A 16,370-nucleotide genomic window follows, 5' to 3' on the forward strand; every position below is an offset into this window, starting at 1 on the left:
ACTATAGAGCTCCAACTGGCCAGTCGTATATTTAGTTGTGCTTGGGGTGTTCAGGGGGAATTGGAGAAAAGATTCCCTAACATTTTGGACTTGCATACTTGCATAATGATATACAAATATTTCCAGGTAACTCTTACTATTGTACATTAATCTGCAGAAAATGGTCTTCGTCATTGCTGCATTTTAATATTCAAGTCTTTGAATATTTATTAAAAGGTATCTTACACCGTTTTGAAGACCCTTCTGTGAAAACGTTCAGATATCCTCCCAAACGTTGCAATTGAGACAAATCGATTCTCAAAGCACGGTTACACAAACTTGCGCACACACAAAAATCTTACATTCTACGCCTTATGATTGAGTTTTGCTTGACCGCCTCACTTATCCATAGTGAGTTCTGCCAGTGTTGCCCAAGTTCTCTTCCCCCAAATTCTAGCAGGGCATGCTTTAACCAGTGGGCTCTTTTTAGAAGTGTAGGTCAAATCTCTAAAACAGTTGGCTATGACATGTTTACTGCAGGTGTTCTAACGTCTTTGTGCTTGTGTATAGTGCGCTAGCAAATTAAATAATTCACAGCAATCCGCATTAGTTTTGTTAATTAGCTTAACATGCGTTTTGTCATCACATGCAGTAGCATGTGAAATTATCTATTAATTGTGCTGGCTAACAATTTATGGAAAACGTGAATTGCAAAAATGTTGCAGCCCAAAACGTGTGTACATTCAGAATTATATGAAGGCTTTTACTACACAGCCTTCCAGAGGTTTAACAGCTGGTTACTAAAGTCTGCTTTTGCACATTCCACTCTGCTTGCCTTTACACCAAGCTTCCGCAAACTCCGGCCCTCCAGATGTTGCTGAACTACAACTCCCATGGTTCTCAGCCTATCTGTTTCATTAATAGAATCATTGGAGTTGTAGTAAAGCAACATCTGGAGGGCTGGAGTTTGGGGAAGCCTGCTTTACACCCTTCCATCCATGTCTCTTCCCTCCCCCCCTTCCATCCATGTCTCTTCCCTCCCCCCCTTCCATCCATGTCTCTTCCCTCCCCCCCTTCCATCCATGTCTCTTCCCTCCCCCCCTTCCATCCATGTCTCTTCCCTCCCCCCCTTCCATCCATGTCTCTTCCCTCCCCCCCTTCCATCCATGTCTCTTCCCTCCCCCCCTTCCATCCATGTCTCTTCCCTCCCCCCTTCCATCCATGTCTCTTCCCTCCCCCCTTCCCTCCCCCCCTTCCATCCATGTCTCTTCCCTCCCCCCTTCCATCCATGTCTCTTCCCTCCCCCCCTTCCATCCATGTCTCTAACCTCCCCCCCTTCCATCCATGTCTCTTCCCTCCCCCCTTCCATCCATGTCTCTTCCCTCCCCCCTTCCATCCATGTCTCTTCCCTCCCCCCTTCCATCCATGTCTCTTCCCTCCCACCCTTCCATCCATGTCTCTTCCCTCCCCCCCTTCCATCCATGTCTCTTCCCTTCCCCCCCTTCCATCCATGTCTCTTCCCTCCCCCCCTTCCATCCATGTCTCTTCCCTCCCCCCCTTCCATCCATGTCTCTTCCCTCCCACCCTTCCATCCATGTCTCTTCCCTCCCACCCTTCCATCCATGTCTCTTCCCTCCCCCCCTTCCATCCATGTCTCTTCCCTCCCCCTTCCATCCATGTCTCTTCCCTCCCCCCTTCCATCCATGTCTCTTCCCTCCCCCCCTTCCATCCATGTCTCTTCCCTCCCCCCCCTTCCATCCATGTCTCTTCCCTCCCCCCTTCCATCCATGTCTCTTCCCTCCCCTCCCCCCTTCCATCCATGTCTCTTCCCTCCCCTCCCCCCTTCCATCCATGTCTCTTCCCTCCCCCCCTTCCATCCATGTCTCTTCCCTCCCCCCCTTCCATCCATGTCTCTAACCTCCCCCCCTTCCATCCATGTCTCTTCCCTCCCCCCTTCCATCCATGTCTCTTCCCTCCCCCCTTCCATCCATGTCTCTTCCCTCCCCCCTTCCATCCATGTCTCTTCCCTCCCCCCCTTCCATCCATGTCTCTTCCCTCCCCCCCTTCCATCCATGTCTCTTCCCTCCCCCCTTCCATCCATGTCTCTTCCCTCCCCCCCTTCCATCCATGTCTCTTCCCTCCCCCCCTTCCATCCATGTCTCTTCCCTCCCCCCTTCCATCCATGTCTCTTCCCTCCCCCCTTCCATCCATGTCTCTTCCCTCCCCCCTTCATCCATGTCTCTTCCCTCCCCCCTTCCATCCATGTCTCTTCCCTCCCCCCTTCCATCCATGTCTCTTCCCTCCCCCCCTTCCATCCATGTCTCTTCCCTCCCCCCCTTCCATCCATGTCTCTTCCCTCCCCCCCTTCCATCCATGTCTCTTCCCTCCCCCCCTTCCATCCATGTCTCTTCCCTCCCTCCCCACCCTTCCATCCATGTCTCTTCCCTCCCTCCCCACCCTTCCATCCATGTATCTTCCCTCCCCCCTCTTCCATCCATGTCTCTTCCCTCCCCCCTCTTCCATCCCTGCCTCTTCCATCTCCCCCTCTCTCTCCCCCTCTCTCTCCCCCCCCTCTCCACCTCTCTCCCCCCCCTCTCTCCCCCCCTCTCTCCCCCCCTCTCTCCCCCCCCTCTCTCCCCCCTCTCTCCCCCCCCTCCAGATGTTGCTGAACTACAACTCCCATGGTTCTCAGCCTATCTGTTTCATTAATAGAATCATTGGAGTTGTAGTAAAGCAACATCTGGAGGGCTGGAGTTTGGGGAAGCCTGCTTTACACCCTTCCATCCATGTCTCTTCCCTCCCCCCCTTCCATCCATGTCTCTTCCCTCCCCCCCTTCCATCCATGTCTCTTCCCTCCCCCCCTTCCATCCATGTCTCTTCCCTCCCCCCTTCCATCCATGTCTCTTCCCTCCCCCCCTTCCATCCATGTCTCTTCCCTCCCCCCCTTCCATCCATGTCTCTTCCCTCCCCCCCTTCCATCCATGTCTCTTCCCTCCCCCCTTCCATCCATGTCTCTTCCCTCCCCCCTTCCCTCCCCCCCTTCCATCCATGTCTCTTCCCTCCCCCCTTCCATCCATGTCTCTTCCCTCCCCCCCTTCCATCCATGTCTCTAACCTCCCCCCCTTCCATCCATGTCTCTTCCCTCCCCCCTTCCATCCATGTCTCTTCCCTCCCCCCTTCCATCCATGTCTCTTCCCTCCCACCCTTCCATCCATGTCTCTTCCCTCCCCCCCTTCCATCCATGTCTCTTCCCTTCCCCCCCTTCCATCCATGTCTCTTCCCTCCCCCCCTTCCATCCATGTCTCTTCCCTCCCCCCCTTCCATCCATGTCTCTTCCCTCCCACCCTTCCATCCATGTCTCTTCCCTCCCACCCTTCCATCCATGTCTCTTCCCTCCCCCCCTTCCATCCATGTCTCTTCCCTCCCCCCTTCCATCCATGTCTCTTCCCTCCCCCCTTCCATCCATGTCTCTTCCCTCCCCCCCTTCCATCCATGTCTCTTCCCTCCCCCCCCTTCCATCCATGTCTCTTCCCTCCCCCCTTCCATCCATGTCTCTTCCCTCCCCTCCCCCCTTCCATCCATGTCTCTTCCCTCCCCTCCCCCCTTCCATCCATGTCTCTTCCCTCCCCCCCTTCCATCCATGTCTCTTCCCTCCCCCCCTTCCATCCATGTCTCTTCCCTCCCCCCCTTCCATCCATGTCTCTAACCTCCCCCCCTTCCATCCATGTCTCTTCCCTCCCCCCTTCCATCCATGTCTCTTCCCTCCCCCCTTCCATCCATGTCTCTTCCCTCCCCCCTTCCATCCATGTCTCTTCCCTCCCCCCTTCCATCCATGTCTCTTCCCTCCCCCCCTTCCATCCATGTCTCTTCCCTCCCCCCTTCCATCCATGTCTCTTCCCTCCCCCCCTTCCATCCATGTCTCTTCCCTCCCCCCCTTCCATCCATGTCTCTTCCCTCCCCCCTTCCATCCATGTCTCTTCCCTCCCCCCTTCCATCCATGTCTCTTCCCTCCCCCCTTCCATCCATGTCTCTTCCCTCCCCCCTTCATCCATGTCTCTTCCCTCCCCCCTTCATCCATGTCTCTTCCCTCCCCCCTTCCATCCATGTCTCTTCCCTCCCCCCCTTCCATCCATGTCTCTTCCCTCCCCCCCTTCCATCCATGTCTCTTCCCTCCCCCCCTTCCATCCATGTCTCTTCCCTCCCCCCCTCCCATCCATGTCTCTTCCCTCCCTCCCCACCCTTCCATCCATGTCTCTTCCCTCCCTCCCCACCCTTCCATCCATGTATCTTCCCTCCCCCCTCTTCCATCCATGTCTCTTCCCTCCCCCCTCTTCCATCCCTGCCTCTTCCATCTCCCCCTCTCTCTCCCCCTCTCTCTCCCCCCCCTCTCCACCTCTCTCCCCCCCCTCTCTCCCCCCTCTCTCCCCCCCTCTCTCCCCCCCTCTCTCCCCCCCCTCTCTCCCCCCCTCTCTCCCCCCCCTCTCCCCCCCCTCTCTCCCCCCCCTCTCTCCCCCCCTCTCTCCCCCCCTCTCTCCCCCCCCTCTCTCCCCCCCTCTCTCCCCCCCCTCTCTCCCCCCCCTCTCTCCCCCCCCTCTCTCCTCCCCCTCTCTCCTCCCCCTCTCTTCTCCCCCTCTCTTCTCCCCCTCTCTTCTCCCCCTCTCTTCTCCCCCTCTCTCTCCTCCTCTCTCTCCTCCTCTGAGCGCCGGATAGTCATGTACAGCCGTGTGGTTTCCTTATAGAGCAGGACGCTGCCTGGGGTAGCGGAGTGCAAGCCGAGGCGGGTGCAAAAATAACTTGTCAATCTGAGAAGTGATTTTTTTGCACTCCCCTCGACCGGCCCATAAATGACTGGGCCGTAAAGAAATTAATTGTGGGCTGCGAGTTTGACATGCTTGTTCTAAATGATTAAATAGTGAGCCAACATAATAACTGAGAATTTTTCACAAGTTGCCTACACTTGACCTAGAATATGAATCCTGCTTTTAGAACAATCTTTCTTCTCAAATCTGAGCAATACTTTATCAAGTCTAAAATGTTGATGTTATTGAATATAGCTTTGCATTTTATTAATTTTTTAATTTTGTCCTCTGAGTACTCCCTAACTTATGTGCTTTTATAGGAGTTTTTGTTTTACTTCACACACTTCTTACATCAAAATGATTGTTACAATATATTTCCTTATTTTTACTAGATCCAAAACTTTTATTTCCCTTGAAAGCAGTGAGACAGATGCAGGGACAGGACAAGGAAATGTTCTGTCCTGACTAATGCACGTTTTGCATCATGTGAAGTTATTTATAGATCAACTTTCAAAGTTTCATGGTAAACTGATTACTGGCAGTGCTATTGTATTGGGTGTCTGTGTATGATTGTGTTATAAGAGGACAGATCGAGAATCCCAACCTGGTCTTTTGCTAAAACCTGCGAGATCCTTTCTAAACTTTAAACTGAATGGGACATTTTGCATGATTTTCTTTTTTTTCTGGAGAGTTAACCAGAAAGCAATAAGAACAAACTGCCTGTGAGTGCTGCTTCCCATGATAAAAATGCCTTCCTGGGCAGCTTCCTTTCTAAAAAGGTTTGACCGGAACGATAAAGGAAATGATGCAGCATTATGTAGACACCTTGTAATTAAGCCCACATCCTTAACATTCAAATTATTTGCATTAATGTAGTATAGTATTTGGTAAGCATATATATTCAGTGTTTGTGTTGATTTTAGAACCGTATTCCTTTTCCTTCCACAGAACACATCCTTTGTTTTACCTGCAAGTCTTCTCCACGAGATGGATATATCACACACACACACACACACACACACACACACACACACACACACACACACACACACACACACACACACACACACACACACACACACTTTAAGCCTAGATCTACATATAGTAGAGTTTGTTACATAGAAATTTTTTTTTTTTTTTTTGTGATCATAAACGGAAAGATAAACATACTTCAGTCTTAATAAAGCATTAGTGTCTTAATTAGAATATTAGCAAAACAAATACGGTATTTCCTCTTTGACTTGTATATGAAACAGTTAGAAAATAAGGAGCTTCATATCTGTCTTTAAAGGGACTCTTCTCGTGACAAAGAGGAGTACCATTTTATCTGTACATTGGGGGCCTGATATATTTTGTTTGATATTTTACCTCTCAAACCTTAAATGCGTGCGATCACTTTCTAAAATATTACTATCTTGCATTGTGTGGTGTTGTGCCCATGTTTTGCTGGTAAGAGGTAGTTTTAGTGTATCTGTTTTCACGGCTGACAGTGCTGGTTGATTAGCTTGATGATTAGGCTGAAGTCATGCTGTAAGCAGCATTAACTGTCAGACACGTTAAAAAATGGCATGCATATTTTTTTTTTTTAAACTTTAATTTTGCTTATATTAAACTAAAGCTGAAATGTGTTTTGTGACTTTAAATCAACTGGCAGTTTACACTTCAGAAAATTGAGCAAGGTCAAATTATCAGAGTGTGCTTCAAAATTTCACTGGTTCAAAATGTTCCACCTAGCTAATACAGAGATTCCTAACTTGGCTGAAAGATTTTCAGCCAGCCTTTTGTGTATATATTTCAGAATCTATGTATATATGTACGTGATAGTGAAGAGAAGGGCTTGCCAGGAATATATTGTATGGATTAATGGAAAATGTAGAACTGTTACAATTTATATTAAGCGAGACCTGGTAAATTAGGCACTTAAATTGTTGAGAAAAAAAAAAAAAAAAAAAATATATATATATGTTTTAAGTGTCTTTGGAGAAGAATGCCAGATTAATAATTGGAAAACTAAAGTTTCTATCAGTGTTCAGGTAATAAATGTATACATGCATTTCAGACTAGAGATAAGGGCATTCACACCAGTAATAATGAAAGGGTGTCGGGATGTTGGAGTGGTATTAAAAATAAAGCTTGATAGACCTGATGCACTCGATTCTTAATTACTTGCCCTAAACTGTACTTCCGAAGCAGCTTGGCTTGCTTTAGGACTTCCCTTGTCCTCCCTACGCCCCATATGTGACTAAGTCTTCATTGCATCACTTTTGAGAGTATAATTCCTTACTCTAAGGATCTTGAGCATAAATAGTTATGGATATATATTAAATTTCCCAATAAGCTATCAGTACAGACTTTTCAAATCCCCCAGCCCCCGATCTCCTTTGATAAAGGTACGACATTTTATTATCAAAACACTAAATGAACAATAATTGGAGAGGAGGTTAATGTATTTACTAAACCGTAACTTGAGGCAAATGGATAAAAGGAAATATAGCAAAACTTGTGTAATTCTGCTATTGTGACTTCCTAAGATGAACGATTCATCCTTTTGTGGCATAAGTTGTGCCCTTGTATAAACTCACCTCAACTTGCTGGTAATGCTATAATCCTTGTATGGTTGTAAACACTTTTTATACATTGTTAGTGTGCCTGTTGTATTTACATTTGTGTGTTTTGACCTTCAGAAATGTTGTAAGAGTTGAACTGCAAGTGGCTTCATGGTGCTATATGTATTGCTCCTTTAACTTTGTAAAAATGGCAAAAGCTCTTAGTGACCCTTAAACACACAAATTTAGTAGTTTTTTTTTTTCAAACTGTAAATGAGTCATAATGTATGACCTTTTTTTTTTTTAACAGAATTGCTACCTTAATGTTTTTTTATACCTAGTTTCACTTTAACCCCTTAAGGACCAAACATCTGGAATAAAAGGGAATCATGACATGCCACACATGTCGTGTCCTTAAGGGGTTAAAGGAACGCTATAGTCACCAGAACTACAGCTTATTGCATTTGTATTGGTGAGTATAGCGAAAAGCCTGAAGGGAATGATTCTAAACACTATTTTCAAAGAAAATGCAGGGTTTACATTACATCCTAGTGATAACTTCCCTGGCCACTCCTCAGATGGCTACTAGAGGTGCTTCCTGGGGCAGTGCTGCACAGTGAACAGCACTGCTATTTTGTGTCTCCATCCTCTGCATGCAGTCACTCAACTTGACTTCTGCTGACCCTTCCCCCGATCTGCCTCAGTCTCAGCTAATCCTATGGGGAAGCATTGTGATTGGCTCAGACCACCACTTCTAATTGTCAGCAGACAGAGCCAGCAGCTGCAGATTTGAATAAAAGTAAGATTTTACTATATTTAGGGAGGCATGGGGGTGGGGGGTGGGAAGGAGAGGAGGCTAGATGGGGGTTTTAACACTATAGGGTCAGGAATACATGTTGTCCCCACTACATCTTATCCTTGAACTTCAATTTTTTTTTTTTTTTTTATTTTTTTTTTTTTGCTCTGACAAGTTTTCCAATTTTTTCTACAGCACAAAAAACATTCTATTTTACAGCTTCTATAATATTCTAGAAAGTGCACGGAATTGCATAACTCCTGAACATTTTATCTCGAGTGTGGGATGTTCTGTAACAGGCAAATGCCAGGGCACTTGGCTGATTATTCCCAGCCGTGGATATTTTTAGCTTGCTCTGCACATAAGATGTCTAATAAATTAAACATAGCCTGTATCTAGTATTTGTGTATATATGATTTTTGTTTTGCGTTACTCTTTGACAGCATGTTGAGACTTAAAGAAACTGCTGCAGTACATTATAGCGCAGTGTCAGTCAATGTTTCCATCTTTTACTCTATTTGTAGCCATAGTTTTATAGTTTTGTGACGCAATCCTGTGGTTTTGTTTAACGTTGGCATGGCATCTCCGCAAACTATAAAACCTACTGTGTATACTTTCTGGCAACCAGACAGTGCTGCTCCTTCTGTAGTAATATGTCCAACATCTATATTTGTAGTATGCTTTGTGTTTTTTTTTTTTTTTTTTTTTTTTTGTGGGCTGCACTGCAAACAATCGATTCTTTTAAAGCTTTCTGGCCTTAAACCGTCCAGTCCCAAGGTGCCATCTGGTAATCTACCTGATTTCACTAGCTGTGATACCTGTACAAACTATAGGTTAGGTCTTCTTGAGTATTTTCTGCTAATGCATGTTGCCTTATTGTTTAGATAACTTGATTCTGTCAATGAAAGAGCTATCTGCATACATTTGATAAGGAAGTATTTTTCTACATTGAGGGTGCGTGGCTAAGGAGGCAGACTTATTGCTGGGCATTCTGCGAAAAAAAGGCATGCACAAACCGCATATTTCATAAGGCAATCGCCTATCTAATGCATTAAAGATGTGTTGGTGCCAGGGATGTCCTTTATATAAAATAAACTACTCCCAAAAGAAGCTCTTGCTTCATAATGGGAGTAAGTTAAAACTTCTGAACTCCTCTGTGTCACAGCAAAAAAGAGACATTTGTGTATATAGCCTAGATGTAGTTGAAAACACATTCAAAATGAAATTCTAACCCTACGAGTATATTTTCTTCAGGTTGGAAAACTAAAATTAACAAGTGTAATTCCCAAATGAGTTCTTTTCCACTGGAGAGAGAAAAATTGTACCACTCCAGTACAGGATTTGTAAATTGTGTATCATTAGCAAGGCATTTGATGCCTGGCTTAGAGACCCTTAGTCAACATGGTTCTAGTGCCACTCACTCACGTCTGTAAGCAATGCTGAAGTTAATTGGTGCTGATGCTTGTTCCTCAGTAATAACCAAATGTCTGCTTTTTAAGCAGACCTGTGAGTCTACTTTGAAATGTGAGACCTTGGATATGAGATCCCAGTTTATTAAATATTCATTTACAGACCATTTAGTAATATTAAACCCAAACCCTCTGAACAGTCAAAGTCTGAAAATAAGATTTAAAATTTTACAGACAGATCCAGGTTTGAACAATAATTCAGTCTGACTTACACGTATACATTTGGTGTACAAATGCTCATTTAAAGGGATATTGCTTAAAACTGAAACCAGTTCTATTGCAGAACATCTATTTAATGCCGAATGGTGCTTGTATCACACACACACACACACACACTAAAGAAACATTCATAAGAGTTAATCTTTTGTCAGTGAGTCACTATTGACTGTTAGTTGTGGAAGCTCAACATATTTTAAACAGACGTTCTAGGACAAACCAATATATTGTAAAAATAAAATCAGGGTGTTATAACTAGGTGTGTGTATGTGTGTATGTGTGAATTTATTATTATTTATTTTAAACTGTATTTGGTTTCAGAAATCTTTACGTTTTTGACTTCACATTGTTGCATTTTGACTTGATTTGAAATGCAAATATTGTATATATATTTCTTAAGTTATTCAGATGGATGTTCTCAGGCTAACCAAATGCTTGAGGGCCCTACTGCTCAAGCACCGCAATCTCCTCTCTGCACCAGTAAGATTCTCCTCATATACAGTATTTTTTCCCCAAATGGACAAAACTGTAGTAAATTGCAGTAAAACCGCAATGGCGGTGTGGGGGATAAAGGGGATCCATAGACCGCCCTCCCCCCTTTATTTTGATATCCCATCCAACTGCCCATGTGATAAGTGGCATTAACGGTTGAGCAGATTTTTGCTAGCATTCAGAAACTATAACAGTGCAATGTTAAATAGTGTGAATCTAGACCGAGGACATTCACGTGTTGGTAAATTACACTGTTTATAGCAGCGTTTGTAAGTGGACTAATTTGCTAAATATTGAGTCGCTTGTAATAGTTTGAGAGAGCCTTGTGGAGGTAAAGGCACTGACTTGTCAGAGTATTTTCTAATGCAAAGTGCCTGTGGTTTTCTGATTTTGTTTTTGTTTCTGCCTCTTCAGGACACGAGAACCGCTATAGCTACTGAACACATGGGTATTCATCAGAAAATAGACTTCTCTGACCCTCAGCCAAATTTGGATGAAATAAAGGACCAGATAAAGCGTGAAATTAGAAAAGAACTAAAAATCAAAGAAGGGGCTGAAAACCTTCGAAAGGTCACAACAGATAAAAAAAACTTGGCATACGTGGACAATATTTTGAAAAAGTCAAACAAGAAACTAGAAGAGCTTCACAACAGTCTGCAGGAGTTAAATGCGCATATTGTTGTGCGAGAAGAAGAGGATCTTCCAGGTATGATAAATCCTGTTTGGATTTTTTTTTTTTTAAACTCTATGCATGTGATGGAGCATTTACAAATGCAATGAACATTTAAGATGTTATATATGTAATGCATAACGTTTATTACAAAACTTGCTGCAGCAATAGGACTGCCTCATATACCTTCTGATTTTTAGAGGGGTAATTACCGGTATTTTTTTTCCCCTTTCCAATCACAGCTGTTGCACATGTGCACAAATGTGAATTAGCAATAAACTCTTGGCAGCCATGTATAGCTACTGTCGTTTATTTTTATTTTTTTTGCGAAATCCACTCATGAGATCGGAGTTGAACTGCATTGTGAGGATTGAACTATGTATCCCATAACCCCTTTCTGGACAGATTTACAGAATGTTGGATCCCGTTGTCTAAAAGGGCATAGTTAAAGCATTATTCATATATTGCATTAAAAACAATGGTTTTTTTTTTCCCCGCATGTACTTGCCAGTACGGTCTCTCTTGATTTGTATAAAAGAGCTCCAATGGCTAGATATCAGCTTGCGGGCTGGGCTCTTTTACCTCTTGTATTTGTCTGTGTATATTGTACGTTTCTCCACTAATTGTACTTGCTCATAGAAATTTCGGTGCTTGGCGTTGATCTTTCCATGTCCACCAGATTGGAGTCCTAATCTCATAATGGATCCTATTTTCATTACTCCTAAACCACTCAATTTTTCTAAAACTGAACTTTCTATATTCTCTCCTTTATAATACGAATTCTCCACTGTTGCTCTCCCTGCAAGTTGATGGTACACACATCAGCTCATCTTTGCAAGCTCGCTGCTTTGGTATTGTCTTTGATTTTGACCTCACACTTAGACTTCATATCCAGTCTGTCATAAATCCTGCCAATTCCATTTTAAAAACATTGCTCTCATCTGCCTCTTTCTTAGGGCAAGGTATTACAAGAGCATGAACAAGCTCCTAATTATCATTTTGCTTAACTACTGTAATTCTCTCCCTAATGGTCTCTCCATGAACCATATTGTCTCTCTACAGTCCATAATGAATGCTGCTGCCAGGCATATTTTTCTCTCCTGTCGATCATCTAATTCAGGGGTTCCCAACCCAGTACTAAAGTACCACCCCATAACCCTCCAGGATTTAGGGATTACCCAGTTGTCCAAGTTGTTTAAAAAAAAAAAAAAAAAAAAAACTTGACACAACAGGGTAATCCGTAAATCCTGCACTGTTAGAGCAGGGATTCCCAATACACTCCTCAAGTACCCCCTAACCCATCACCTCTCTGTCAATAGTTTTATTTTAAGCCTAGAGGTCTCAGGGAGCCAATGTAATTATCCTCTTGCCTACAAAGTGCTCAACAATTCTACCCCTTTTAAAATTTGTTTTGCTTCTCTGGTGACCTTCTCCTGTCCGCTGCTCGTACCTGCACTAACTAGCGCTTACAGTACTTTGCATGGGCATTTCCAATTCTTTGGAATAGCCTACCTTCACCTATCAGACTTTTCCCCATGTCTTCAATTCATTAAGGAGCCCCGTAAAATCCATATCTTCAGAATGACATGTGGCCACCCATGATAAAAAGCCATTTCTCAAACCTATTTATTGAATTTAATTAGTGTGTACATCCTCCACTTCACTTTTACCTTAAAATTCTTCTACTTTCTCACCCTGTATGTTAGTTCCCTCCCCCCCTCCCCCCCCCAAGCTGCCCTTCCTCTTGAAGCTGGTAAGCTGGTTCAATGGACCTCAAGTATCTGTTTTATGTTAATAGTTCTCTTTCAATAGAAAGGGCATTATTTCCAAAGAACATTCATTTTCTGTACTGAACACTTACTCCAGCATTCTTATACAGCATCTGTGATCTTGCTTTTTATTTTGTGTGAATATTCGTACATGGTATATTCTTATACAGCATCTGTAATCTTGCTTTTTTTTTTGTGAATATTCATACATGGTATATTGCAAGATAAATCTATTTTTCTGTCCTATGGTGGCAGTACGTATGGGTTGTGCTTCCTAATTGGGACACGCATCTGCAAGATAGGTGATTAAGAAAAGTTCCTCCCCTTTACCCTATAAAGGGCTTCCCTGGCAAACCCAGTTCTCCCTTGTCCCAGCACGGGACGCATCAAGCGTCTCTGTTGAAGGTGAGGCACACAGGTTGCTGTCTGGGGGAGGAAGCCCGATAGCCTTCCCAGTGGTAGGCTGAGCGGCATGGCTCTGTCCATGGAGGTCCTGGAGCCATTGCTGTTTAACTTTACGGCGAATGTGTTCCTGCTTGGTGTGTATGGGCGGGCCGGGGGATGCCTTCATTATGTTGCAGACCTGTGCACAGCAGTGGAACGCACGCCCGAGTGATGTTGCGATCCACCAAAGTTCCGAGTACGCTATTACGCATGCACGAACCGGAACTTCCGGGAAACCGCTGAGTGTGGATCGCTGTGCTGTTCCCTCTGGCAGCAGGAAGCTTGTCAGAAGGGTTCCCCGTGTCACCAACCCCCCACACAACTCAAGGTTTTCAAGGTAAGATTAAAATAGCAAATTATGGATGGAATTGTTTTGCAGAAAGTGGACTGTATGTGCAAGATTGACTGTACACTGTGGAATGCCTCTGCTATACTCTGCTGTTGCTTATTGTATCTATGCTACTCCCCTTAATATGGTTCTGGGATTTATAAATCTGACCACGGTGCTGCAATCTCTTGGGTAAAATTAAGCAGAGAATATGCAATCATTCTTATGTTTGAATTCTTATAGAGAATTAAATAGTGTATCAGTTGCTCTGCCTGAGATGTTCCGCATGTACTGAAGAGAAGAGTCCTTCGACTACTCCTGTTTTTTTTTTTTTTTTAATTTAACCTCTTCTTAAGACATGTCTGATTCATCATACTGTGTGGAGTTGGTTCCAACCTGATGTACTGAGAAGGTTCATTAGGAATAAATCGGTCATGGGGCAGGATAAATCTTCTAAACTTTAATGAGGGTTATCTGTTCCTCAAACCCATGTCTTTCTTAAATGCAGAAATGGGAACACTCTGTGTAACGAACCTCTCTTGCCCAATGTTGAATGTTTATCATCAAATGGTTAAATGTTACACCCCCGGGGGGGCGGAGCCAGCGGCCATACTGTGAGGACGCATCTTCCTCGAGCTCCGAGAACCGCAAAAATAAAAAGCATCTCAACTCGGGAATTTAACTGCAGAACCCCGCAAAACGGTGCTACCAACAACGCTGAAGGCATGGGACGACGCACTAAAAAATGTAAAGCTGATCGACCCCACACAATGGCAGATATCGGCGAACTGCTGAGAAGGCCGCAAGTCGCGGGACGACCAGAAATGGCGCCAATGTCCGAAGGAATATCCTCCAGCGACGAACACTCGGCAGACGGGGTGGACTACTACACTAAGGTACCTACCAGACCTGTACCCCCCAAGCCGTCACCGGCCGCGAAACCTCCAGTAACGGAGGACACGCTGCGGAGCCTACTAGATGAGCTACGCCGCAACATAGCGACTGACATAGGGCAGTTCAGGGAGGAAATCAATGGAGTTTCAGCACGTCTGCAACACACTGAACTGAACTCCGCGGACCACGAGAACCGCATACTAACACTAGAGCGACAAGTGACGGCCCTACAACAAAGCCAGACACAAGCCAAAGAAACTCTAGCAGTCCTAGAAGACAGAAGGCGCTGGAAAAATGTCAAAATCAGAGGCCTACCTGACACACTGGAGCCGGCGGAGTTCCCGCACTTATTCCGCAGGATGCTCAACGCTCTATTCCCTGCCAAACAGGCCAAGGCGATGCCTCTGGACGGCTGGTACAGAATACCCAAACCGGCCACAGGCAACCAAAGCACCAGCAGGGACACTATTGTCCGATTCCAGCACAGCCAAGACCGACTAGCCTTCATGGCGGCCGTCCGCAACAGGTCACCTTTACAATTTGAGGAACACTCCTTAACATTTTATCCTGACTTATCCAGAGCTACCCTGGACTGGAGACGCACAATGCGCCCACTAACGACAGATCTCGCTACCCACAAAATCTCGTACCGATGCGGAGCACCGAGAAGCCTAATTATCTCGAGAGAAAATGGCGATCTGAAAATTACCGATGCCACTGAAATACCCGGTATACTGCAGACGCTTGGACTACCTGAGCAACCAGCGGCAGCACCGTCCCAGCCGACACCTTCCTCTACCACTCACTGGGACCCGGCGAAGGTGCGCCCATTTGTACCTGCATCCTTCCGAGGAAAACCATCGTCACCGTCGGGGACATGAACAGCCAGCAGACCTCCACTATGCAGAACATTCGGCGACTTAAGAACTTTTGTTCATTTTTATATGCCTAGTTATTACCATTTACGTTAAAAGTTTATTATTGGTTAACATAATTCGTAACACCCCGAGAGGAGCTCATAGGAGCACAGTAAACGGCTAATAATGTCTATACTCAGTCTAGCTGCCTTCCACAGTAACTACCCAACCAGCTTCTACACACATAACCTAAGTCTGGGGAGTTTATATTGTATGTCTACTTCGCAACATCTAGCCCACAGACGAGCCTGTTTAGCTTGTACAATCATTACTCACTAACAAATATATTTAGATGTACCCACTCAACAAAGCGTAATTTAAAAAAAAAATTGTGCCATTCTAGCAACCACAACATTGTTTCTTATTGTCTTTATTGTACTACTTAAGCCCGTACCAGCTGTTGTGGCGATACGAGCCCGTTTGTATTTTCTGAGCACTGCAAAAATAAAGAATACAAAAAATGTTACACCCCCAGGTACACTGGGAATCCATACAATTCTGCTGAAGTAGCTGCTTTAACCCCTTCAGGACTGAGTCAATAGTACACGTTCTGATCAAAACAAAATGTAAACATACGTGGAATTTGAACTATGTCTGTTCAACCGTAATTTACCTCTTTCATATTAAATGCACCCACACTTATTATATATAATTTTGTTCAGGAGAAACAGGGCTTTAATTTCACATTAACTATTCATATATGAAACATAATTTATTATGAATAAAATAAAAAAAACTGAGAAATGTAAATGTTTTTTAAAAAAAAGTGTAGCTCCGCCTCACATTTTAGCTGTAAATGTCATAATACTGTTGGCTTTTACTACAAAAAGAGCACATATTTGGATTCAGCAAAGTCTCACGAGTACAACAGTAGCCCCCATTAACAGTTTTACGGTGTTTTGGAAAGTTACAGGGTTAAATATAGTACATTCCATTTTTAAGGTTTTTCACATTGAAACTTGCTAGATTAGTAATGTTACCTTTTAAGACTGTGTGGTAGCCCAGGAATGAGATTTACCCCCATGATGGCATACCATTTGCAAAAGTAGAC

The 16,370-nt window shown here is 44.5% G+C and overlaps 1 protein-coding gene across 1 annotated transcript in view; it reads left to right on the forward strand.

The window, feature by feature from the left end:
- The window catches only part of PKN2 (protein kinase N2), a 137,033-nt gene that overhangs the window by 63,814 nt on the left and 56,849 nt on the right, over positions 1–16,370 (forward strand). The window contains exon 2 of the mRNA XM_063427311.1: positions 10,712–11,003. Within this exon, the coding sequence (XP_063283381.1) occupies positions 10,712–11,003 (292 nt within the window). The remainder of the gene's footprint in view (positions 1–10,711; positions 11,004–16,370) is intronic.

This window comes from Pelobates fuscus, chromosome 7, assembly GCF_036172605.1.
Source record: "Pelobates fuscus isolate aPelFus1 chromosome 7, aPelFus1.pri, whole genome shotgun sequence".
Classification (NCBI taxonomy): Eukaryota; Metazoa; Chordata; class Amphibia; order Anura; family Pelobatidae; genus Pelobates; species Pelobates fuscus.